Source organism: Aythya fuligula, chromosome 16 (assembly GCF_009819795.1).
Source record: "Aythya fuligula isolate bAytFul2 chromosome 16, bAytFul2.pri, whole genome shotgun sequence".
Lineage (NCBI taxonomy): Eukaryota > Metazoa > Chordata > Aves > Anseriformes > Anatidae > Aythya > Aythya fuligula.
Genome location: NC_045574.1, coordinates 1,242,902 through 1,270,277, shown reverse-complemented (window position 1 = coordinate 1,270,277; position 27,376 = coordinate 1,242,902). Strand labels below are relative to the sequence as shown.

The 27,376-nt window shown below is 38.5% G+C and overlaps 1 protein-coding gene across 1 annotated transcript in view; it reads right to left on the bottom strand.

Moving 5' to 3' along the window:
• Window positions 1–1,816: 1,816 nt before the first annotated feature.
• The window catches only part of SULF2 (sulfatase 2), a 69,302-nt gene continuing 43,742 nt past the window's right edge, over window positions 1,817–27,376 (bottom strand). Inside the window, 11 exon segments of the mRNA XM_032198119.1 lie at window positions 1,817–2,747; window positions 3,871–3,927; window positions 4,225–4,255; window positions 5,719–5,842; window positions 6,060–6,202; window positions 6,701–6,870; window positions 7,289–7,348; window positions 9,931–10,025; window positions 11,155–11,251; window positions 12,995–13,238; window positions 19,377–19,584. Of these exon segments, the coding sequence (XP_032054010.1) occupies window positions 2,717–2,747; window positions 3,871–3,927; window positions 4,225–4,255; window positions 5,719–5,842; window positions 6,060–6,202; window positions 6,701–6,870; window positions 7,289–7,348; window positions 9,931–10,025; window positions 11,155–11,251; window positions 12,995–13,238; window positions 19,377–19,584 (1,260 nt within the window). The 3' untranslated portion in view covers window positions 1,817–2,716.

Here is a 27,376-nt window from a genome sequence, read left to right as displayed (position 1 = left end):
ATTCCAAGTATTATGTCTAGTGTGAAAGGCTTATGGACTGCAGTAAATAAAACTTACCTTGAAAGCTGTTAGCATTTAGTATCTCCACCAATTCTGATTTGGTTCTGTAGCAGCAGATTTAACAACAACAACAAAAACTGTGTACAATTTTTCAACTGTAAGAGAACAGTTAGCTAGTCCAACCACCTCTGGTCACTGCTGCATAATGAGCATAGTTTTGCTACTTTGTTATTCTTTGATCACAGAAACCATGTTTTTATAAAATTCACATGTAGTACCTTTATCCAATCTTGATCTAAAATTCTGCTTTTAAATTTAGGAAATCAGGACCATTTTTAAGTTAGAAGACAAAAACTATTTGAATGTTGTACCAATTAGCACACATTTTATTTTTGAATTTATGTGCAGACTACCAGGTGATTGAATGATACAGCAAGTATGAAAACCATGTAACTCTGAGAGCAATATTTTAAAAAATTCTCAGGAGAAGGCATACAGTATTGAGAATTGCATTTAAGTTTAGTTTACATTAAGTATTGCTTGAAATATCTGTATCTTTATGTTGAAAAACAGAAAAACCTTGGGGACTGGTTTATAAAAGAGTTGGTTGTAAGGTATTACTGCTCTTCTGAATTTTGTGTTTGGATGTTAATAATAATGTAAATAAAGGTTTCTATTTAAAATCAGAACTTGGTGACATCGTGTATTAGCTCTCTAATACTTCGAGGCTGCTAGCTACATCCTGGTAAGGTCAGAGGAAATCCACTACTATTACAAAATCGATACAGCTGTTACTGTGGAAAGCTATGTATAGCAAATGATTTATTTTTTTTTTTCCAGCTGGCTGTAAAAGCTAAGGGAGTAATGCCTTAGACCTTCTGCCTGTGAGACCAGTTTAGCAAAGCTGCAGCAATACTGACTGGAATTCATGTCTTTTTCAACTTAAATAGCACTCTTTAGCAGAGCTGAAAGGAGGAGAGGTGGTAGCTTTCCCCCTAACTCAGCAACAACCTACCTTTAGAAAGTAACAGTTACTTCTTAGGTAATGTGCAAATCTTACAGCTCAGTATTTTGCATGAGCATAAAGGGATATGGTAACTTTTCAAGCTTCTACCTGATATGCAACTGGAGCAGTAATACTGGCCATGCAGGAGTCTGATAGTCTCATCCTCTGTTCAGAAGTTATAGGCTGAATGCAAAAAAAGGTAAGTGGAAACTTTTTTGATCTAACTTAGCTAGCATTCTTTCTGCATACTGACTTGGGTAAAGGTAGACTGCTAATACTTCCCCCAGGAAAGCAGCAAAAATGCTTTTCTATTGTGAAGTGCAAGTTAAGTTTGTATTTTGCAAAAAGTTTACCTCTTTTTAATAGTCAAGGCCACAGTTGGTTGAGTCTATTATGAGCTTCCTCTCACATGCAGCTTTAAAACAGGTAGCAGATTAACATGGAAAAAAATGATAAATTATCACTGCTAGTGCCTGTACTACAATGTATTTAATAACAGCTTTATGAAGATACTCAAGTAGACTCTGTACACTGTGCTTCCTTAGTAAAGTCATGTTTTCTTTCCTTTAAAAGCTTTTAAACAGTAACCCTCATTCAGGTCATCTACTTTTCTGTAGACTGAGCTATAACTACATTATTTTTTTATTGGTCATGATTATTGAACTTCTCAGAGCAGCCTTTTAAAAATAAGTGTAGAAGTTGCACTACTAAGCCAATATTGCTTTCTCAAATGAATTGTTTTGGTTTTGAACATAACAATATAATATTATCCACAGAAAAAAAATTAATACAAATTTGATTTCATTAAAATGTAAGATGTACATTTACTGATTTTTTTTCAGTACTTTTAAAAATGGATGAATTCTGAAATGTGCTATGCAACATTAAGTAACCTTTTGAGAAATGGTATGTGGGCATTCCACACTTTTATTAACAAAATTCTTCACAACCCGAAAAAAAATATTTTTAAACAGTATATTGATCAATATTTACACAACCCCTCCAAAAGTCTGACATCTGTTAGTTAAGATTTCTCTAATTTTCCTAGAGTTGCCAATAGGACAGACAAGTAGACATGGAACTAAAACATACCCTCAGAGGAAATTTGAGAAATACCATAGGTGTTGAGAATATTCAGTGCTGCTCATTTGAATTCCTGAATCTCTTACAAGTTCTTTTCCAGCATTACCTTTACCCCAGTTGGAAGCAAAAGCATCCATGTTCTCTGTATCTTGCTTTAGAAATACTTGGTTTTGAAATTTTCCCTCGTGCCATCCAAAGGTATAGCTGAACTGAGAAATGTTGTAAGTTTACATCCACGGTCTTTGTGTACACTTTGGCCACAGGGATGGCAATCCTCTTTGGGATGCAGCTGTGTTTCCTCTTCTGTCAATTCCTGGAACAATGTTAGTGGTGTCTTCTTGACATAAAATGCTTTGTGAAGCAGGTGAGGTATAATCCAAAGCAAAAAGCAGGTACAATAGTGGATTTCAAAGAGACCTGTATTCCTGGCAGGAGTTCCATAATTTCACTTCATCTACTTAATTCACTCACCAGTGCAAACTCTTATCTATTTTGGCCTCAAAGTTCATCCAGTCCTCCAGGCTAACATTATAATTCTTTCTGAAATCATACACATTTTCACAGTCTGTACATGAATTCAAGTTCTGGCCAGTTTATATCCTCACTGAGATCCAGCAGGTGGGGAGGTTAGCCCTCCCATCCTTCCCACAGTTGGCCTCTTTAAAATAAAACAAACATGATTTAGTGTATAACATCCTAGTTAGGAAGTAGTTGGAATATATTTTCAATAGTTCCATGCAGGAGTAAAACAATTGAAACACTAGACCACCTATAAAAATACAACAGGTATATCACAAGCAAACAACTATGTTTGAAACTTCAACCTCTGTATCTCATAAATTCTAGCTTCGTTTGGTTCTGAATCCCATCTTGGCTCTCTTCAACTAGATATATAAAGTGTTACCATTATGTGACAAAAATGCTCTCTCCTGGAGGAGTTGAGGAGAATAGGACTGTGCCTATTGATGAAGGTGCTGGTACATAGTTCTTACTGCATAGCTGGTGAATATCTTATGAGTTGAAGTCTCAACCTTCTTTTTTAGAGAGGTTCAGAGACAGAGAGTAACTGGCATGTCAAAGGTAACTATTTTTCTTGGGTGTAAATTTCTATCTCACCTTTGAGGTCTGGCAAGTTGAGAACTAACAATACTATACTGAATGATATTATCTGCAAGTTTGAAAGGGCAGTAAAATAAGCAACAATATTGAATTTTAGTATAATGCCAAAATAACCCAAAATGTACAGATTTTTCTTCGTACAAAGTACACTACTTTCTGTTCTAACTTGCTTTCTTTGCTCACAACATGAAGGAGGTGGTGGTTAGATAAATAGCAAGAAAGCACATGATCCTCTATGAGTAATGACTTCAGTCATTGAATCATAATTCAAGTAATGAAATCAGTCTTGTTATTTCTGGATGTTGTGAGAGGCTGCTACGAGGCTGCCACACATTTAAGTATAGACAAAACCAACATAATGATCTCAAATTCTTACAGATAATTAATGATAATTGGTTTCTTAATTGAGAGTCCACCTTTGCTCAAGTTTTAAATTGCTTTAACCTTAACGTTCCTAAATTCCCAGAAAACATATACCAAGAGGTTTTGTACAGGACTGGTCTGTAATGATGGCAGTGTAATAGTGCTTGCTTAATTTAGAGCACTTGCCACTTGCATGAGAATAGATGATGATGTTAAAAAGGTGCTGCATGCAAACAGAAAAGTAAAGAAAAGAAAGGTAAGCAAAAGCTAATGCTTTTCATGAACTGCTCCCAACTCACAGTGACTTAGAAGATGATGGTCTCTTCACATCTGGCCACTTTCGACGCTGAAACTGCCTAATTTTCAAGCAGCAAAAGGAGAAAAAAGTTAACCATCACCAAGAAAACCACCAGCACTACAGTCTGAAAGATGAGGAAGGAGAAGAGTTTAGCCTGATTTTTAGCTACAAAGATTAGAACATGCTATAACATTGAAACAGAAATATCTCCAGTGTTTACAGTAACTGGGATGGAAAGACCTTGCAAATGTCACTGTAGGCAGTATGTCTATGTCATTCCCAATCCCACACTCCTAACTCTTGAGCATAAAGGTAGTATTTAAGAATAATAATTTATGTATTTCTGAAAATGTACCTGTACTGCTCATAGCTTCCATCTTTAAGTCCTAAGTGAGGAAAAAATTAACATGTTATTAACCACTGTATTAACCAACAGAATAAGGTATTGGGTAACACACAATTCAGAGAAAGATCTAAGAATATTAACAGAATATTAAAATTAAGACATTCACTAGAACTTATTTACAGATATAATCCCTTATTCTAGGTAAAATGGGGTGTAAATTGAGATAGGTAATTGTGAAACTTCTCTGTAAACATCCTGCAGCAGTATACTTAAATGCCAAAAACTTGATTTCAAAGCATACAGCTCTAGATGGTACATATGCTAAACAAGACCTGAAGTAATATTTTGTACTCAGGTGGATTTAGGCAGATAACAGTATTTTGGGGGTGGGGGTCTTCAAGCTCTGAAGGCTATAAACATATATATATAGCTATACACATATTTATGTTGCATTTCTTATGTCATTGTACTAAGGGATGCAATTTAAATAAGAAATGCAATTTAAAAGGAGAAATACAAGTAACTGTACATTTCAGTTTGCTATCATGACTAAACATTAAAAAACCAACACACAATAGTATTGACTAGACCAGGAAAATTTAAAGGACTCAAAACAATGAGTCTAACCTAGAAAAAGAATACAGACCAATGGGTTTCATTCTTTTTGAAATTTGAAGGCATAGTTAGAAGAGCACATCTTTTTGTAGTGTAATGCATTCCTCAATGCATCTCCTTCCTTGATCTGCTGTTATTTTACAAGTACCTTGCACCAACAGGGGAAAATCAATCAGCTTAAGCATTAGCCTCCTTTTTCTGAGGTTAAAGTTATTTTTAAGCTAGTTTAATAAGTCTGCATGGACTGCATTGTCTCTAAAAGAAATAGTCCTAAAAATTATGCCTTCATGGAATGCTGTACCACAGCTGCTAGACCAGTTGTCCAGAGGGGTTGTGCAGTCTCTATTCTTGGAGGTTTTCAAGATCCAAATGCATAAAGCCCTGAGTAACATGGTCTGACCTCAAATCTGACCCTATAGTGAGCACGAGGTTAGACCAGATGAACTCCACAAGTCCCTTCCAGCTTGACTTATCCCAAGAGCCTACAAACTCAGAACCAGCCATTAGGTATTTGTTTGTTCTTTCATTAGTTTTCTTCCTTCCTCATCTCTTCCAGTCACAGAATCATAGAATGGCTTGGGCTGGAGGGACCTTAAAAATGACCTAGTTCCAACCCCCCTGCCATACACAGGGATGCTCTTCCTGCATTTCAGCAGCTGCATATTAAGTATCCAAGTCTTACTGTGTAGCTGTGAGTTTCTGGAAACATTACATAAAACAAACTGAACAAACGATACAAGAATTTGAGCATGCAATCATCAGCCACAGCAGGGCATTACTAGTGTAGATCAATTCTAAAATCATTTTTTGGCTGATGAATTTCATATTAGTGAACAAGAGATCCATTTCTTTTGGGTAGTTTCTGAGTGTAATAGCAGAAGCACTTACCCAGATCCATATTCCTAGTTCTTGGATTGCATTGTTTATACCCTTTGCAGCTTCTTAGTTCCATCAGCTGGATGTGCAGTTGATTGAGAACTTCTCTATCTAGCGTGTTCACCGCGTTAATTAGCTGCAATACGGATAGGTTCATTTTAGAGAATAGGTAATTCTCTGTAGGTTGGTAACTTCCACATATGGAGTATCTGTGGTTTACTTCCAACAGGCGAGAAGCCAAATCATTTTATGTTAATAGTTGCATCTATTTTTTGCACCAATACTGTGGTATTTCAATGCATCATTGGTAAAGAACACTGATACATTTCCAGAGCTGTACTATGATGAGGTACCTGATATGGATCAGTGTTGAGATCAAAATACTCCAAAAAGCCAGTAGCAAATTCGCAAAACAGAAAGTTGTGAGTCTCGTTGATTGTCCTCAAACACCAGTATGTGTTGTTATTGGCACTGGTACAAGCACAGAAAGGACCCACTGCAAAGAAAAGCATCATAAAGACTGAAGATACACGTTGCTTATTTTACTACTTTTTTGTTCATGGTACTACTTTATTCATAAGCAGTCATTCTGTCATTCCTGAGCTCTAAAGCAGAGAATGCATTTCCAGCATAACGTTCTATGCTTACCTAGCCCCCGCAAAACATCTAACTTGAGCAGTGTCTCAGCTAGTTGTTTTTCCCTTGCTGGTTGGGAAACATTCCAGCTGCCGAGATAATAATAGGATGTACTGTGTATGTACTACTGTCTGCAGTATCTCTAGGTTTTCATCTGCAGCTTTTGTTGTTTGTTTGTTTGTTTAATTTAACTCCTTTGCCTTTTGTAAGGATCACACCAACACTGAAACACAGTATGAGGAAAACTGTGTGGCTTTGGCTACCTGCCTAATCATACTGGTAGTTTCTGCTAACCTAGAATTATCCTAGTTGCTACACTATACCCAGCTACTCGTTAGTTACTTTAGAGTATTCTTACGTGTCCACAGGGGAGCAGTTTGCCAGTGCTGGTTGTCATGGGTGAAGCAGGTCAAACCAGGCATGCTGCAAGTGTCGTTATTTTTTATTCTCTTAAGCAGTTTGCGCAGTTTCTTCTTTCTCCTTTGCTCTCTAAGCAGCCACAGCCTGTCTTTCTCCTGTAGGGCTTTCCTGCACACATGAAACATTAGGGTCATGCAGACTCTGTTATACTTGAACACACCTAAAAAAATGAAGCAGCTAATAAAATAAGCTGCTTTGAGGGAAAGAAATAATCGGTATTTTAAAAATAAATGGCTTTTCTTCCAAATAGTTCTGGATCTCCAAAGCTCTTTGCAATTCCATGGTACTAGGGAAAAAAAATGGAGCCAAAGGGGTTTAATGGGCTTGCTTGAAGTCTTTGATGTGCATTTACAAGCATTTTTTTTACCATTGGTTTGGTTCCTTTCCCAGGTGTCTGTATGTTTATTCTTTTTAGCACAGGATAAGTGAAATTACTTCTTTTGCTTAGTTTTTAACACGTGTACTTGGACCAAATATTAGGATCTTTGCATTTTCTCTTCCAAAGGAACAGGCCTTCTTCACTTACTTGAAAGGATGAAGATTAGATCCCTTGTGCCTCAGTTTGCTTTTGTGTTTTGAATGGTAACTGGAAAATAAAAATAATTGTTGATGAACAGCAGAGACAATTATACCTGTTCATACCGTATTTTCACCCTGAATTCGAAGTGTATTTAATCCAGTATCACTTCTCCCTTCAATTTGTTCACTCAAGGTAGGTGGTGAATACAAAACAGCCTTGCTAGACTGCGTCAGGCACTTGTGCCTCTCGTTTTCCTTCGATCATTTGTACATAGTGACACCTGGTGCTCTGCTGCTGTATTGCACTACGTATCTACAGATGATTGCAGTTGCAATTTTCAATTTTAGTCATCATTACTTCCTGTTTCCCTACATGGGGCAGATAAAATCAGTAGATTTATAATTGAATTACGAGATTTCTTCAACAGAGTATTCATTAATTTTTCAGAGGATATGATGACAGGCTCATACCACATTCCTGCTGTTTTCCAAACAAAATAATTTAAGCATCACTTGTACCTCATAGTTTCTTTTCCCCCCTCCACTATTACTAGCTAGTAGTTCCAGGAAAACCAAAATGGGGTGGGACTGCTCAAGCAGTAGTAGTGTCTAATGTATTCTGATATATGTAGGGTGGAAGTTGACATATACATTCTAGTTGGGTAGCTCTACTATTTTGACTCTGTCTCCAGAGCTCTTCCTAGATTTTGCAGAGGTTTCCTTTTTTTGTAGTTTGAAAAGTTGATAATAAAGGCAAAATAGTCTTAGGCAAGGGCAATTTTTTCCTGATTAATACAGTTCACTGTACTTACTAACCACACAAATAAACAAAGACAAAACTAAGTTCAGTAAGTGCTATTTATCTAATAGTCAGACTAAAATTCCCTTTGAAACAAAACACATCTTTTAAATTACAAATGCTAATGTAAGTTTAATACTTATAGCAAATTAACAAAATAAAATTATTAAAGAACTATCTTCAATTCAGTCAACTTTTTTCTCTAGCATAGATACTGTGCATATCATTAACTAGTCTGAAATGCTACGCTCAATGCAATTCTGCAAACATATAACTCAGATTATTACCATCATTGATTTCTGTGGGATTATTCATCTGAACGATGCTATGCACAAACAGAAGTGCTTCTTATATTGGATGTGACAAACTTAATGTTCTTCATGTTAACTGTAAAAATAACTTAATCTTTACAGTACGTATCAAATAAACTTGGTTGTTAATACACTGCTTTCAAAACTGGTAAAACAAGGTTTGGGGAATTTGCCATTTAGAATTATATGGGTTTAATTTTAAGTACTTTATGCTGTATGTTGTATGTACGTATGGGTTGGCATAACCTAAGAAAGAGATGTTCTGCTTATTTTAATGATCCGTTACTGAAGCTGTGTTGCAGAATCAACACAGGGCAGGACTACGTACCTCGTGTCTGTAAACTAATCTAGATTATGTTGTACCTCCATTATAGCAATGAGACAGAGAAGTATCATCCACATCCTCTTATAGAGGCTCCTTAATGAAAACTAATTTAGCCAAAGATGATAGCGAAGCTGCCTTATGTTTCTGAGTACAGCTTTTTTTGTTGTCGTACTGCCACTGTGGCTGCTGTACTCCTGGTAACATCTGCCTCACTGCAGCCTCAGTGATTGTTCTCTGATCACTCTGATCAAGAGCAGCTGCTCCTGGTTTCTTTAAGCATAATGCCCTTAATAATAAGCTTATCTTTTGGTTAGCCCTGAAGTGGTCAGGCAGTTAGACTTGATGATCTTTGTAGATCCCTTCCAACTGAACTATTCTATTCCATTCCATCAGCTTTCTCAGGGGCAAATTCTGTTTGTGGTAACATTTGATTTTGTAAGATTTTTCTGCTGTGCTTATTTGCAGAGCAAGAACACACTCGCTCCCTAGAAGGTTTCAGATATGCTTGAACCTTCTTTCCATGTAATCAGTGAGCTGATCTCACAGCCATTTTGCAAATACATGTCTATGAGAAACCAACTATGCAGAGATCTTGATGCACAATTGCTATTTTAGTATTTCCTGTTGCATTTAAAATCCAGAAATCATATGCATCAGAGAAAAAAAAATCTGTTGCACTAAGTCGGTGGTGGCTACAGGATTACAGTTACTCTGCACCAACAGTTAAATTCCTGCTTCTTCTACCTGGCATAGCTGCTTAATATTGCAGGAACTATATGCTATGCCATAACTCATCTGGCCTTGAAAAAAACAAATGGAAAGAAAGTCTCTCATCTGACCACCCTGTTATTCCATATATATTATGCACTATTCTTATTGAGAGATTTGTTTAACACTGTACCATACTGTCAAGCAAGTTTTCAGAAGAAAGCCTGCAGCTAAAAATATTAATTTCTAGTATGTAATAGCAACATCTTCAGTACAAGAGCATAACTTACTGGTTTAAAAGCATTTTACATGTGTCAGTTGACACAGAGGCAATTAAACTCCTGCCTGGCAGAAGGTGGGCCTAGTACTTTAGGAGGGTTGGACAGCTGCAGGAAGCATTAAGACAAGAGTATAGCAGGTAGGAAACCACTTAAAACAGATTCTGATCTCTCCTGTGAAGACATAAATCAGCTACAGTTAACTACTCACAAGTACACCAAAAATACCTTATCTTGTTACAATCACACTCCTCAGGTCTCTTCTTCTTCAGATGACCTCTCACCTCCCTCAGATTTTTTATTTTATTTTGCAATGTTTCGATCTGAAAAAAGTAAACACACAGGTAAAAAAAAATACAGCATGGTTTATTTTAACCCTCTTGAACATATCTCCATCAAATACTTCTTTCTTGCTACCTTCCACAACTTCCTCCACTAACAAGCATTTTCAGATTACCTACCTTCCCAAAAGGAAACTGCACGTAGGAGGGCAATTTTGAGGCACAATTTGCCTGCTCTGATTACTGAAGGTGAAAGCAGAATGTGGCACTGGGGGGAGCAGGGTGGGAGGGCGCCATACAGCCTTAGGCAGACAAACACTCTACTTCCACTGTGATTTTTTCCCTTCGGCATATTTGTAAAGGAGAAAGGGTACCAAAGGAAAATGAAGCCCTTAAAGGTTTGGCCTGTTAGGAGCCTGAGAAGGGGATGGAGATGGAGTGTTCTGAAGACCCCTCTTCAGAGATTCTGGAAGAGAAAAGCAGTAAGTCTCCATCCTTTTACATGGCAGTCTAGTAACGTCTGGCCACATGGGATGTGTGTTAGCAGTTAATTTAATTGTGCCACCTGCATGGTTTATTTTTAACCACCTTCAGTAAATGAAACTCCTGCAGTTTCATTTTTTTCATGAGCTCAGTGTAGCTCATGCACAGCATAGCCCACTCAGATGGGTATTCCAGGCTTCCACTTCAATTCTTTACACAGCAGAAAAAGTGAAGTCATGTAGTGTGAACAAAGAATTGGCTGTGCAACTACCATCAGACAACACTGACCACAAATCTAATAGAAGTCCATGGCTGCATAGCAAGTGGACAAAGATTTCACGAAAAATACACAAAGAATCCAGCCCAGTGATCCTAAAGCAGCAATACAACAGGACAGAAGTGAGACTTACAAGTCTCTCTTATTTATCTCATAAGGCTTATGTCATTTCTCAGTTCTTTAAGCTGTATTTCTCTCCTCCACTTACGATCTTGTCTTCACAAACTTGTAGCAACTTAATTATCTATGAAATCTCTACTCTGAAATCAACCACTAAGTTCAAAAGGTTCCAGGGAAGAACAGAGACACCCAGAGGCAGACAGACACAAACATAGTCAGCATGATCCTATCAGCCCACAGGAAACCAGGCCAAAGACAAGCTGAAAATACATGACTGGTAACATCACTCACTTCATGGTCAATATGAAGTTTATGGTCTTTCCAAGCTTGCAGTGACCTGTACAGATCTGTGTCACACTGAACGGTGTCATTCTCCAGGATATAGCACCTGGCCATAGAAAAAACAACGTTTATTATAGTAGATAAACACACAATGCAAACAGCTTTTGCTGTGCTGTTTTAATAGCACAACTCCAGGACACATGAGAAGCCAGATTGGAAATAAAAAAAATAATTCAAGGACAATGCTCCTATCAAGAGAACCTGTTGACTGTTTCATTTCTATATGCAAATTGTGCTGCACAGAGTTCTTATTTATGCATTAGGCTGTCTACATAAATAATCTCTACTAACTAGCAAGTACCGAAAGCACTACTCAGAAGCAATTTCCCTATGCATAATTAAGTAACATACAGGGGTAGGGGCAGGGAGAAAGCTTCTTTATAAGATGTATTAGAATACTACAAAGAAAAAAATGATTTTCTACAAAAGGGATAAACTTTTTCAAATACAGCTCCCTGACTTCAAAGGCAAAATACCCTCTGACAACTTTAAGTGCTCATGTTCCAGTAACTTCTCATGAAGTCCAGTATTTAAAATTAAAAAAAAAAAAAAAAAAAAAAGACAAATGCTCAACAAGTTTATTAGGGGTCAATAAATACCATGGAGTTATTTTTGAATGATTATTTATTAAATTAAACCTGTTTTTTTTTTTTTCATTATTCCTCTGTTTTCTTTAAAGTGCCTCACGCATGTTATCCCACTGCCTTCTTTTCTGTAGGTGTTCCTGGGGACTCCTCATGAATTATGCACAACCTTCCTGACAGTTCCTGATACAGGGCTGGGATTCACCCAGTAAAGCAACACAGATCAATTTAACATGTCCCAGAAAAAAGGAACAAATAGTGATTTATGGGTCCTGAACATTCAAAAAAGCTGAGGAAGGAGGGCAGAACTCTGCTGATGTCAACCTTCCTGTTTCCTCATATTAGCAAATTTCTAACCCTGTAAACTGAAGTCAAATGGAAACCACAGATTTCAACAGCAGCTATCTGGTTCGTGCATATTTGCATGAGCTAGTCATTAAACAATTTAATTCACGTAATCCATAGTGATTAATGGATTTTCTCATAATTCACAAGTAGAAAGGGTGACTAAACACTGAAGTAAGTACAGTTGAAGATACATCACCAGACCCTGGATCTGCACACTGAGAAACCTTAAACTATTAGAGTCTCCTTAGAACGAAGACAATTCCCTCACCTCTTTCTCCAATGTTCCATTCCCCAATACTCCTGGTCTATCTAACCTCCTCCGTAACATAGATTTTCCTTTCCTAGCACTGGGTACAAGCAGCTCTGTGATGCTGCTGCTTCCTTTGGGACTGATTTTGTATTTGAAATACAAAGCAACCAATGGCATGTTGAAACTGGGTCATATTCCAGTTGGAGTATGGAGTATTTTGATCTTCAGACAGGCCAGGTTACCTGCTGCACGCTGAGATTTACATGGGTAGAGTCTTCCCTGGTTTCAGATGGGTGTACACACCAACACTGCAAACAGTTTCACTTGTCCTTACTGGAAATGTGTACTAATCAGTGATTACTGTCTCCAAAGCGTAGAAGACATACAAGCACCTCTGTGGTTCTTCAGTAGCTTTCATGCCCCTTTGAGCATGATGACAAAATTAAAACAAAACTGAAAGGTGTGTACAAATGAGAATAAGAAGTTCGGTGAAGTTAGATGGTAGCCAAAAGGGACACAATATGCTTATCAAAAGGTAATGCACCCATTTATGTAAAGCAGCCACTCAAGCAGCAAAAGTTTATAGAAACATACAGTATTTACTCACCTGTGAGTAACTTTTATTAGATTAGGGGCTGTATATTCTGCAATGCCACCAGTGCCACTGTATTCTGCCATGTCTTTATCTTCCTCCTCAGGAGGAATAGCCCTCTGCATCTTGTGTCGCTTGGTGATGTTTCTTGGTAAGACAGGTTGGTATCCGTCCTCTAAACCCAAGTTATAAATGGCTCCATTCAGCTCAACAGATACAGAGCGGATAGAACGATTCCGGACATAGCTCGGTTTGTATTCTGCACAGAAAAGGGAGTAAAAGGATTAAGACAGAGAGAAACAGCAGGTTACACTTTGGTTCTCTGTGGTTCTTGGCAAACAACAGCCCCTAACGTGACATTTGGAATTCACTCAATGACAACTGCTGTTTGTTGCAGCTTTCCTCAGCACTGCCATGTCATTACCTGCCAGGAACCTTAAAGTCTGAGAGAGAGGGATAGATAGAGTGCAAATGCGCAAGGATGGCAGAGGGGAAATAGAAAGTACTTGTACAGTCATCACTCAGTCATCACTCCGAGTGACCAACTTTCAAAGAAACTCTAAAAGAAGCTCTTCCCCCAAGAGCCACTAGATGGCAGCAACACCTTAAAAAATAATTCTGAAAGTTAAAGTCAGTAGGGTCTCAGGTCATCCTTGCGGATTAGTTCTCAACTACATTCTGTCATCTACTGTAAAACATTCCAGTGCCGGTATTCCTGCAACACTTCCCAGAAGTCACCCCGAATTTCAACAGGGAGTACTCAAGTATTCAGCCTGAACTTCTCAACTCCATACTCTTTTTTTTTTTTTCAAGACAAGATTTTAATGGGAGGGATTAATATTTGAATCTTCACTTTTATCCACATTTAATTATTTTCTTTGCAATTATTTTCCTCATGTGCAGGCCAGACAGCAAGTTTCTACAAAAAGCACTACCCTCCAGTGCTATGCACGCCCTCAGAGTTTGCCTCTGTGTTTGCAGTCCAAAGACAGAATGAAACATTTGCTATGAATCTGCACTGCACAGTATGAGATCCCAGTGATTTGCCATTGCTGCTTTCCAAAGTTCTCTCTCCTGACCCAAATCCAAATTCTTCTTCAGTTTTGTCTAGAGTGGCATGAATATCTCCTAGCTATGGAGTCTGAATCCGTATCTAAACTTCCCTACTGTACAGTAGGGCTCACACCTCTGACTATTTCCTGCTCACTGCAGTGACCGCTCAGTCACTCATGTTAAGCAGAATTATTTCACTCCTGGAGAAAAAAGCATGACCAAAGTACCATAGCTCCAGACTCCTGGCTGTGCATATGTGCTTTGGAGTCACCCAAGATGTTGCTGGAACCAAGCAAGCCTCTTAGTTCCTCTGGTCACCTCTCCTTCACACTGAGCTGAAGCACAGCACTTTTCACTAGAACGGGACCTCTTGCTGCAACCTGGTAAGGGAAAACTCATCCAGTGTGCCACATGAGAAGACCAACACTTCTTGTTATCTCAAGATCCACAGAAGAGCCAACTTTATCTCAGGGATAAACTCCACTGCAAAAACAAGCAGTGAAGAAAAGAAATGGGAGGTAGAATAACCAAATTTGACAAAAGAAATATTCACAGCAATTGGCATGCATTGGCATTAACACAGACTGACTTCTTTCAAGAAGCTTACATGAATTCTAACTGGATCACAAAGTCTCAAAGGCCATTTTGTAGACTGTGGGAAGAGAAACAAACATCCCCTCCCACCTGAAACTGGTCCAAGCCCTAAATTCACATCAGTGCCACACACAGAAAGCAGAATACCAGCTGGATTGTCTGGTTTAGCCCATTTTTCACCTGTGGCTCAAAGTTTATAGCTGATATTAAGCCAGGTGAGTCACAGCTGAGAAAAAAATAAATTTTAAAAAAGCAACAAAAAGACCAACTGTATTTCAGGCACCCATTCAGGAAATGTTTGAATAAATGAGAAGGAAACTCCCATCTTTTTAAAAGTAGGAGGAAGTTCCAAAAAGCTACACCCTAACAATTATATTCAAAGTGTAAACTCCCATTTCTTTAATTGTTCCCTCATTTCATCTTGTTAAGCTCAGCCAACTAACAATTTACCTTCCTTCCAAGTCTAATATACCAAGCTAGCATGTTGGTCCTCAACAGACAACTGCAGGGAACTGCCGTCTCCACACGCCCCTGAAGAATTTGAAGCTAGGAGCTGCTCCTCCCTTGCAGCCTGTCCTAATCCAGCCTTATAAAGAACAAATTGGTCTGGAGAGAGACAGCTCATGAAGGCCTTGCATTATTACAGCATGCTATTCACAGTGCTGACTCAATGCTGTGATTAGTACCAAACTCCATCATTTTCAGAGGAAGTGGTTAAAATATTTAGTAAGCTCAATATTCATCTGTAGTCACAAATACCAGTGTCTAATTACTTGATCCTCCCTCGGGCCTCAGTTTTACTTTCCAATTCTTATACCTGTATATACAACCCACAAAGGATTTAGGGCTGTTAAATATTTTGCCCAAAATACCTATTCTCCTTATTTGAATTATTAAAGATTGGCCCTGTTAAGTTGAGTCCCTGTGCCTCTTCTCCTCTGCCACTGCTAAGAAATTACATCCTCTAAATTAAATCTGGATATAGAGTCCAGAGAAATTTCAGCATAAGAAAGCTAACGAGTTTTCAATGCCACACTCATCCTGCCTCAGCTCCCTGGATCACTTGACAGGCACGCATGGCTTTGCTCTAGCCTGACAGGAACAGGCACTGTTACAGTCCAGAGTTCCCCCAGATGGTCTAGGGACTCAAATACTTGCATTTTTACAACTACTTGGTGACATCTCAGGTTTCAACACTGCCTAGAGCAAGTACGAACTGCAGTATCTGAGATTATTATTCAACTGAATAAAGTGAGGTAATGCTGAATTATAAAACCATAAGCTTCGTATCTGACATAAACATGCCCAGCCTTCAGGTTTGTATGTAACTCTCCTCACGTCCTCATCACTCAAGCTTTATTACTTATTTTGCTGCTGCCAAAACCATGATTTAACACTGAGATCATTTGAAAACAATCTCAGGGATAGCTGAGAAGATCGTGACCAACTGTATCTACTGCGTAGCCGTTTCTTCTAAGCAGGAACGTGACTGCTCAGCAGGGCCATTAGCGGAAGACAGAGAACTCCTGGGCTTTCCTGTCATCATTTATTCCAGGTAGGTGTTTTGCATCTGATGCATTGTCCAGCAGCATGACGATGATGGAATAAACCAGCATGCAAGAACTCTGCATATGAACAGTGGGCCATGAGGAACCAGCACCAGCCACCTCAATTTTGTTATATTCCCCAGTAATGTCTCTGTATTTTCTCAGAGTTCTGTAGAGAAGCAGCACTTTTTCTATAAGACCAAAGTAAAATTAGGCACTTTGAAGTCAAATTTTTGAAAATATCTCAAGCGTCTAGTAATACAGATAAAGGATTAGAGGAGGTTTTTATTGATCTTTAGGTAACTAGAAATTTCTAGAAATCTTATTTTGATTCTGTTTTCTTGGATATTTCAAATAGGAGAAAAAAAAAAAAACACAAAACAACCTCCAAAAATTTCCATACACCCAGTTTCTCACAACTGCCATTAAAAATCATACTTCAAATGCATTATCTTTAAAGTACTTGATGTTTGGGTATTTTTTTTTTCTTTTATAACAAAGAAGGCCATTTTGCTACAGTATTGAAACTACTTCAAAAGAAAAACAAATTACATGAAAATTGGAATAAAAATGTACTAGCTTCTTTGTACACACTCTGTACACAAATCTGTGTGGCCTATCATCATTTCTCTACATGCAGCTTAATAACTCCTTTAATCATATGCACTTGTTTGTCACAGGAGGAAGAGATGAAATCCACAGCAAGAAAAACAGACAACAAACAGCCGAAGATTTTAAGAGCTCATTATTACTTTAAACTTCCCTCCCATTGCAGAGCTTTATTTCATCATTCTTATAAAAATAAGAACACACCAATGGAAAACAGAGGACATTGCAATGCAGAACAGGTAACAGCTTTGCAGGTGAGCTGTGTACTTACTTGTCCAGGGCCCAAAAGGCATGCAGATGACATGACACTGTTTTGCAATTAATTTACTCAATTTAGGAAACATTCTTGCCTCTTAAATGTAATGGTGTACGTGACAACAGATCTAGACCATGCCTACATTAGAAAGCAATTATTTTATCAAAACATTTGGTGCTTTGGCCCCTCTATCAGCAATTTAGTCTGGTCTTCTAGACCATGCATTCACCATGCACTGCTGGGTTGAATCTTTGTGAAAGACCAATCCTCCTATCACCATTGGGGTTTGCAACACCCTTGATGCGCCCCAGAAACAGGGCATCCAATTTAGTTTTCTGCAAACAACTGCAGTATGTCAAAATTGCTCTGCAAATCCACCTCTACTGTTCGCGATAGGAGGGAGTGATCAGGGTGTTCCTTTCAAAAGCTTCAGCATTGCTATGAACTAAATCATTAGTGTGGACCTCACACTGACATAGTCCAGTTAGAAACTTCCTTTTTCTGTATAGCTGTCATTCAGTCTTATGGATAGCATTTGCTGGCATTCAAGTAGCACTGATCCCATGCACTCATCAAACTCTAAGTAGTAGACCCCAAAGATGCCCTCAGAACTGTACAACCCAGCACAGACTGCACTTTATCCCATCTCATGAAACAGGTCATAGAAATCCACATGCACATCAGCAGTACCCAGGTCATCATTTACAATCCAGTGAACCAGCTTTCTAAGTGAACTGTTCAGAAAACCCTTCGCATATTATCTTGATTTGTATTGCTTTGTGCTCATTTATTTTTGGTGTGTGATTTATTAGATAAGCGCATGTGGAAGAATAGCCAACGTCAAACCCAAGAGTCTGTGTCCACAGATCCAAGCTAAACTCTCCTATTGTATGGCACACACTGGATGTGGGCAGAGAGAAAAATAAAGCATCCAGAGCCAATTGTTTTACTTCATATAAAAGCAATGGGAACATGACTGCCAACATCCTATCTTATGCTGCTGAAGTGTATGCCTTATGGCTCAATGAGAACTGTGCTGAACAGTACAGCATAAACTCTACCTCTTCTGAGACAAATGTAGGGAAAAAATGTCCCAATCCTTCCGCTGAAAGTATCTTCACAACCTTCGCTTCTTTGCCTCAACCTCTTTAATACATAAACTAATGGTAATTATACACTTAACCACCTCCTCTAGATGTTGTGAAAATCAGTTAATGTTTAGAAAGCACAACACAGATGAAAAGTACTTAAGTAAGTGTTAAGTATTATCAGATAGCATTATGTTGCCCTCACGTAAATTGTTTTCCTCTTCCCATCTAAGTGCCTTCGATCTACTCCTGTTATTTGACTCCCTGTATCTGAACTTTCTTCTCTGTGACTTCAGAAAAAGAAAAAAAAAAGATAATTGAACCGCATGTTCTAGTGTTATTTAAAGATTATCTGCTGTGCCACATGTTTAAATAGCAAGTATAGTTGAGTAATTTCATCCTGGAACCAATAATTTTTTTCAACTAAAAATTAGCTTAGTAGGTACTAATCAGCTTGCAAGGCAAATATAATGGAAGAAAATCAATTTAAACTCTCTGTTTGAAGCTTGTGCCAGGTCATTATACAGAAAGACTAATCTGCTAAATAATTAAGGCCCTGTATTTGTGGAGTGAGACGAAAGAAACATTGCAAGTGAACAGTAATTCTGTGCTGCTATTTGCCTCTTTAATCTATAATTAGACTATGTACTTCAAATATAGATGCTAGTCTGACTCAGGTTTAAAACAGAGCCAGCGGAATGGGCCTTCTGAAAAAGCACCTGATCTGTGCCAAGGAAACCAGAATCAGAGTCATCCCCTTTGGATGTGATCTCTGGTTAAAAGTCAGCCCTGGCTCTGCTGACTGAGCACAAGAAAAGGATGTTAGAAGCGAGCAGCTTCTGTAGCAGCACACACATCCTTATTAAAAATAAATTACTGCAGTAACAGCCCCAAGCACTGCAGTATCTGAAAATTAGAGTACTCACTATAACACACTGTTCATGTTTCAAGGCCTTTGCAAGGTTAAGCTACTTGCCGCTTCAGTGTGTGTACTGCATTTCCTGTTTTTGAAAGAAATAAACATAGGACTCTATTTTGGATCAAAACACTCCTCTTCCTACACGCTGAGACATTTTCATATCTGATTGTCCAGTATGAAATAAACTGCTTCATGTGCAGATACAAGCAAATATGCTTGCCTTCAATGACATCTGTAGAACTCAATGTCCAAGAAAATCAGAATGGTTATGGGTGTTTGAACAGTTACCATTTTGTAAGGCAGAGACACAAGATGTAGTGGGTTCACTTACTCTTCTTGGAGAAGAGCTTCTTTCTCCGTCCAACATGGCTCAGCTTGTATTCATTCTCTTCACAATTGCAGCCTTCACTATTCCTGTTGTAATACTTGGGCAAAAGATTGGAAGTGCCTTTGCTGTTGCCGGCACCTGCCAAGTTCACCATTCCCTTGCACTTGTGTAGCTTGAGCTTCCCACTGGCATCTTCTACACACTGCCATTTCTGGAAGAAAGATTTGGTCATTAAAACTCGTCTCAACTCTGCATTGTCTAATGGCCAGCTCCAGTGATCTATCAGAGACTCCTCATTACAGTAAGCTGGGGTTTACTGTCTACCAGCAAAACACATTTCTTGTAATCTTCCATTTTTAGACAAACCAGGAACATTTTGGAACACTTGTATTTGTTTCTGATTTCATTTCTTGGAGGCAGAACAATAGGAATTTGTTAACAAAATCAATACTACAGCTAAAAATACAGAGGTGTCAAGCAAAAAGGTTTATTCCCCAATTACACTTCTCTAACAAGGAAGTTCAAGTCCTACCACAGGTTTGAAGAATCCTTACCCACCTGCAAGTGAGTTTGCCAGGCTGGCAGGAATCTATGCCAATAACAAGTCATTAAAACAGCACCAAGCTCCTGGCCTGTGTTCAATTCAGCCCCATCCCATACTCTACAAGAAATGAAGTAACTTTACTGAGAAGTCTTCTTCTCTTTCCTAGTTCAAATGCCTGATGGTGGGATAAATTTATCCAAGTAGTGTACTCCTTTACTGTAAAGATCCAGTGCGAACTGGTTATCTGGACTCTGTCTGCAGTCAAAGAAGAGGAACAGGTACTTCAGGGTATAACTCACGGTATCCTAAGGTGGCCATATATAAAAGAAAGGAGAAGAATAGAGGACTGCCCTGCTGAAGAGCCTGTTTCTCTTTACTGATTCTAACAGGGTGTGTATAACTAGATCAGTTATGGATGTCTGTGGTTAGACAAGTTTATTTCCATCTTGAGTGTTTCTCTTAATAATAGCTTTTCCCATTCAACACCCTTGGGCTTGGTTGGTAATGGTGAGCTTCACTGGATGCCTGCACAGTGATAATTGCCTCCATCTTCCATTCAAACAGGAGGAAATCTCATCTTTAATTTAATCTGATTCCTTCTGGTACTCAAAAACTTGGATATAGATCCCTTTGCACTGCTGTCAGAGCCGTGCCAAGGGTAAGGAAGTTTAGCCACCTTCAATCTGGCAGAGAAGTTTTACCTGCTTCTCAGATACAGCACAAACTAATTTTACCTACTCCTTTATTCACCAACTCATTACTAGCTAAAGAACTAGGCTTTGGGACACAGTAAAAAAAAACCAACATCAACAAACAAACAAACAAACAAAATACAAAACAAAACAAAAGAGAAAAACAACAACAACAAAAAACAACAACAAAAAACAAAAAACATGCATCAGTTGTTACCGTGTTAGTCTGGAAAAACCTAGAGCTTTTTGCTGAGCCTTGAGAAGGATTTCTCCTTTTCCCTGTTGCAAAACCCCAACTCTGTGCCTCCAGGACTCACTGGAATATTGGTAATTTTCCGAATAAAAGAACAGAAAGAAAAAAAGTTCCCAAGCGAGATGACATTTTACAGCACCCTGCAGCTCTACAACGAGCTTCAGTCACTTCAATTTCCATACAGAGGTGTGCCCAGGCTTGGGCAACAAAGCACTCATTTTCCATTGAAATTCACCCTATCATTTGCATGACAGCTAAGAAAGAAAACACTATCTTCCGTGCTTTCATTATAGAATATAGAGAATACATAGTGCTTTCATTACAGAGTCAGAAGCGAGACACTCAGTTACAGTGGATTTATCTATATCCACAGGAGGTCTGCTTATTTAAAACGTTCAGAAGTTCATGGTGTGGCCACTTATTTCCTTTGACAGTTGTATGCCGGGTCTCCTGAGCTATAATTACTTCTTATCTGTATGTATCCTGTCCAAAAATCCTATATGATCCAAGCCTTGCACTGATGCAGATAAACCTGTCTAAAGTTTCAGCACAGGGAATCATAGGAAATCAGTGACACTGACAAGCAGACATTTGAATCAGGCATCTTTGCATGGCTGCAGGATGCATTTACCTAGGTGCAGCGTAGAACAAAAAAGTCTTTGAAAAATAAATTGCTGTTTTTTCTATTACTATTTTTTATAAATGCCTAGCATTCATTGATACACAGACTGGGGTTGGAAGTTATTTTACTAGAACGAGCAACAGTTTCACAAAAAAATGTAGAATGAGATGTAAAAATGTTTGTTGCAGCTTCCCATTACAGATATCTCAATCTTAGTTTTGAACGTATATGCACAAACTGTATTTTTTACTCAGAAGAACTCTATGCTGTAGGTGTCTGATACATGAAAAATGAAAATTCAACAGAGGGAAAGTTGAATGCCAGGATGAGAACTACTATAAGTAAGTGCTGTGATGTGTGGCCCAAAAATATTTAAATTCTATTTCTTTCATCTCCTGTCAAGAAAGTGATGCTTATTTTCCCCCTCCAGGTGAACTGGAAGAATTCCTTTAATTCTTGGTGCCCTTTAAATTTTTCCAAGGCAGCTGTATGCTGGATGGATATATCCAGTGGTTATATCTCAAGGGCTGTTGTATGCATTGGCAGGCCCACTGCTGAACAACTGCAGAGCAGAACTATATAAATGATATTAGAAACAAACACTGAACCCAGCTGGCAAAAAAGCCCAACGTCTCAAGCTCTATTTTTTTTTTCCACAGAACAGATACAGGCATGTGTGTGAACATGTCTGGGAGCCTACAATTTTGCCTGCTCTGCTTTTAAGTACAAACACAAATTCTCTAGGCAATATCACAGCTATATCAACCGCATTCATTTCCACAGGATACTTTCAATCTTAGGGAAAAGAGCTGTAGTTGCAAGAACTGCAAAAACCTCTGCTCAACAGTCAAGAAGCTTTAATCATTGGGAATTCTGGCATTTCTTTGCACAGCACAACCTCTTGCAGAAACCTCTGGTTTCTACTGTGCAGCACAACCTCTTGCAGAAACCTGTGTCAACCCCTGGAAGCAAATAAAGTATTTTATAAGAGGTAATCACTTATATAATTAAATTCCTGTATGAAGAACTCTAGGGTGCCCCAGAGATACTTTGGCTCACAGGTACAAATGATAACCATCCAGCAGCAAAATGTAATTACATATAAATAGTGGATTAACACAACCAGCCAAGAAAACAAAGTGCCCTTAGTTCACCATTTGCCTCCAACTTTTCAGGTTCTATAGTGTGTATTATCTCATAAGAGCTATATCCTCAAAGGGAACATGTGGTTTAACGTAAACTAAAACTCACTGGAAAATCCAAGCTCCGCCCCCCCCCAGTCTTTATTCCAGCTCATATCAAAACCCCAAAGGGATAACCTGTCTTTCCTCCTGTAGTGCCTTGCAGAACAGTTACTCCAGCCATTAGATAAATGACTTTTGCAGTATGTCCTGAAGTTCATCAGGCTCACATTGTGCGAAACTTTCCAGACACCTCATTTAATCATTAAACCTGTTCCAGCTGGAGATTTCCCACCACCTTCAGGCAGGCCAAGTGAGCTGCTGTGCTTGTGCTTTCTGCCACCTACTGTGTTGGGCTTGTTCAAACATTTCTACCCCATCTCCTACCCTACTTCCCACTGCACAACATGTGCTACTCACTGTTACTTGTGTGCAAATCAGAAGAGCCTGAGCTATAGTTAGTGGAGAAATGAGTATTACTGAATAGAAAACTTGTACAAAGGTACACTGCAAAGGCAAAGAGAAGACAGTCTGTAACACGTATTTGCCCTCCTTCAACCCAAACTGTCTGCTGTATGTATCAACAAGAGCAAATGATGACTTCAGCAACTATGAAACATGAATCTAACAGCAGCAGTTGCAGACTGACCAGATACTGTTTCCCTCTGCTAACACTATTCACCTTGAACATGCAAATGATCCATTAGTGGAAAAAGACATATTTCCTTCCATTATTTCCTTCACAGCTCCCATCACCATCAAGTGTTTTTTGCGTTACTGTGCATCACTGTCTCCTTACCACTAGAGCAATCACAGATGTTAATTCAAAGTCATTACTTGAGGTTCCAATCGGAAATAAATAGCCATGGCCTTCCTTGTTAGAATTTTCATACAATTCACTCATTTCCCGTAGTGAATCTCTCTAAATTTACATTGTTTTCTTTGGGAGAAAAGGGCTGATCACACAAATCTTGCTAAGAAAAGTTTCCAGTAGAAACATACAGCTTTCACAGCTGAGCCCTAAATCATCACGCTGTGTCTCATCAGCTCCTCTTTTTGTTAAGAGGAAGGGATTCCATTCCCTTTTACAGAGAAGTGAAAAGTGAAACTGTCTGATCAGTCAGCTGCCAGCACGGCTCCCTCCCTAACAGTTTTAGGAATATAGACTCCAGAATTCAAGATTTTTGCAGGCTAATAAAATCCTTTCTCACTGCCAGCAATCCCACAGAAACACTTCAGCAACATCCATTTTCAGTTTACATACATATTTCTGAACCCCATCCTTGCTGCCACATTGGATGGGGAGCTAGAAATAAATTGCTATAATGGCTGGAAATAGACTAATTTCCAGTCTAAATTGATCTATGAGTCGTTAGGATACAATTTTTCTTGTATGAAACAGTACAGTTTAGTTTAGTCGGCTCTTTTTCTTTGCTGTGTTTTGCTCCTTGTGTTATTTTTTACTGAGCTAATCCAAACAATACAGCAAATTCCGTAGACGCAAGCCCCCTCTCCTACCAGAGGCAATTCTGCTGCTTTTGTGCAGCTTGTCCTATAGCTCAGGTATTACAAGTTTCAGGAAACAATCTGACCTGAATTTCCTATTGTTTTTCTCATACACATTACTATTCCTCTGTTCTTGTTGACTGAGATAATTAGCTTGTGCCTCTTGTATAGTATCTCTTAGATCCATGCCGACAGATGCCTCCCTCCTCTGCTATTTTTCTGAATATACCCAGTTCCTTAGCTCTTCTCCACAGGTATTATTTTCTTAATCTTTTATCAATTTATTTTTCCCATTTTATCTTCTTCCAATGTATCCATTGGCAAAGGATGAGTTTAGTTTTCTCTACTCCATTGTATCAGTATATAAACAGTACTGTCTGGTCTTTGTTCCAACTGGCCATTATTTCATTATCCTGGCTCATGATTTTTGGAGATTTGGACCTCTGGGATCTCAGCTCAATTTCAGTTGTCAAATGCTATCTATCACTCAAACCTTAAAATCACAAGATTATCAACAGAAAAGAAGGATATTTTAATGCTACAAGCTGTAGCTGCAGTGAGGCAGGTGGGACAATCAGCTAGCATGCAAATGAAAAATGAGGTATTCAGCTAAACTTAATGTTACAGTTACAGAATTCACTTATTGTTACTCTAATAATTCGACTGTGGTATCAAATGGTCCCAGCTGCTGTGTTAGGTATTGAGGAAGCTAAGGAGGGTGTGCAGCCTAAGCAGCAATTAGATTAGTAGTGGAGGAAAAAAAAACAACACAATAGAACCACCAAGTAGGAACGGGATTTGTCTGAGGTCCCACACTGAGTCCCTAACTAAATGAAGCCAGATACCCAGCCTCCAGCTTATTGTCTTTTGAACGAAACTACTTTGCTACACACATATTGCATATTAGAACATTATTTTTTATTTTTTATTTTATTAAATGTTAGCATTTATTTTGGCAAGCTTCTTGTATCATCCACTACTGTAATGACAGGGAGTTTAAATGTCTCTGTTAAGAAGAGATGCAAATCACTTGGATCTCTTCGACAACAACAAGCAAAGTAACCTTTAAGTAAAATAGCCTCTGGAAATCATTACAGGCTATTTCTGGCTATTTCTTTCCTAAAGGAGGAAAACAGTTTTGTTAATTCTAATTCTTGATAAGGAATACAATCCTTGAATAACAGCCCTTAATAAATCATCGTGATTTTAATTTTCATGGTTTGTTGCCTCCTAAATGTTATCAGTCAGTGGGCTGATAAAATTTTTAATGTATGAAGTTATCAACAAGCCATTTCTTGTTGTAATCACAGATTAAGAACCAGATCCTGAAAGTTGCTGAGCACGTGCAACTCACAGTGGAATTCAGGAACTCTAAAGATCCCCTAATGAGCTACAAAAGTTATCTGGAATCTAGCTGGCTTGATATGCTTCACTGTTACCAAGAGAACCTAGGTTCTTTAGTAACCTCAGGATATCCCTGCTAGCTAGAAAAGAACTAGAGAACCACAAGAGAGACCAAAAATTTTCTTCCCAGTTTTAGAATAAATTCTTTATAAAACGTGACTTAGTTTCCAAGATTTGATTAATGTAAGTTCAAGCTACAGAGTCTTCAGCAAATGGAGAAAATGTAAGCCATTTTTTCCTACTGCTCCACCCTTGGCACTAGACAGCGGCTAATGATGATAATGGTGATACCACTTTATGAACTGCTGTAGGAAAGCACATATTGATCGTAACAGTTTTCATTGCTGCTATGCCATGCTATGTTGGAGAACTGAGGGGAACAATGGAGTCAGTGGAACCTTTTTTTTTATGATATCTTCATGTCGCTTACAAAAGAGAATATCCCTTCTTGATCCTGGTAGAGAATGAAGCAGTCAGAAGGAAGGCTGTATATGAGACCTTTCATTTGCAGAATATCTGCAGGAAACCAAGTGCAAATCTGCATAATTTGAATTTTCTCCTGAATAAAACTGTCACATAAGAAAATTCTGTTTGTATTAGATACAAATAGAGTTTTGGGGAAAAGAAAGGATTTGAAAAGGAAATAATGTAAATTCAGACAGCTACTTTTCTTACTAAATTATCAGTTATTATTGTACTATACCATGTCCTGCTGAAGAAAAACTTCATATTCTTTTATATGTACAGCACAGATTCCCTGTAGCAGTCAGCAGTGCTGCAGGTATTTCGTGTTTAGCAAATGTGCATAAAGTTGGCAAATGATTTAGAGGGAGATTTTGTGCAGCTGTTGTTGGAGAATACTCTAGGAGTTGCTGGGAATACTCTATAGAGCAATGCTAGTATCATAATTGGCTTCCACAAAATCACATTAATGCAGGCCTACAGATAAAAGTGGGTCAGCTTCCACTTACCAGCCAGTTTAGAATGAAAAGCCAAACTCCGCCGAAGAGAAAGATTTTGTGAGGGAGCTATTAGGTACTGGGAGAAATGTTTTTTATTTCACATGGGAAGAAAGAACTCATCTCTCTTATATCCCTGAATATAAATCCTGAGCTGCTCTTTCACCTGAGTCTACACTCATCCTTTGTTGGATGCAAATAACTAACACAGCCCAAACTCCGCAAATTGAGAAAGAGAACATGGCAACACACAGATTCCCCTTGCACTCAGGAGAATTTACATATATTAGTCTTGCAAAAAAAATCCCATATAATGGGCTCTGAAACGAGGTTTTAAACAGCATGAATAGCCTCATCTCCATGATCCTGGTGTTCTCTTATCAAAACGATTATAGGTCAAGAAGGATGACTGAGATTTGCAAAGGAAGAGCGTTTTGTAGTGATAGAACTGGTATTCACAAATTTGCACAGGGAATTTCAAACTCTTCATATCACATTCAAAGCTTTCCTTACTTTTCCCTTACTCATAACTCTGCCCTTGTTCCTTACTACTCATTCCTCTCCTGAGTCTTTGTCCTCTGTGTTTCATCTCCTATTCACACTTTAGGTTCCCTGGCACTGCTCAGAATCCTCTGTGCATGGACTAGCAGGTCCCCAAAACTTCTTTGAGTCAAGATGAAAAATCCCAATGACTTCTGCAAGCTTTCACCTGAATTCTGACCCAGACTTCTCTTTAGATCTGGATGTAAAAATTCACTTTTGCACTAACACTCTGGATACTGTTAAACGCATACTAATAAGTATCCTGCAAGATGAGGAGATGTCTGTAATATAACCACTGT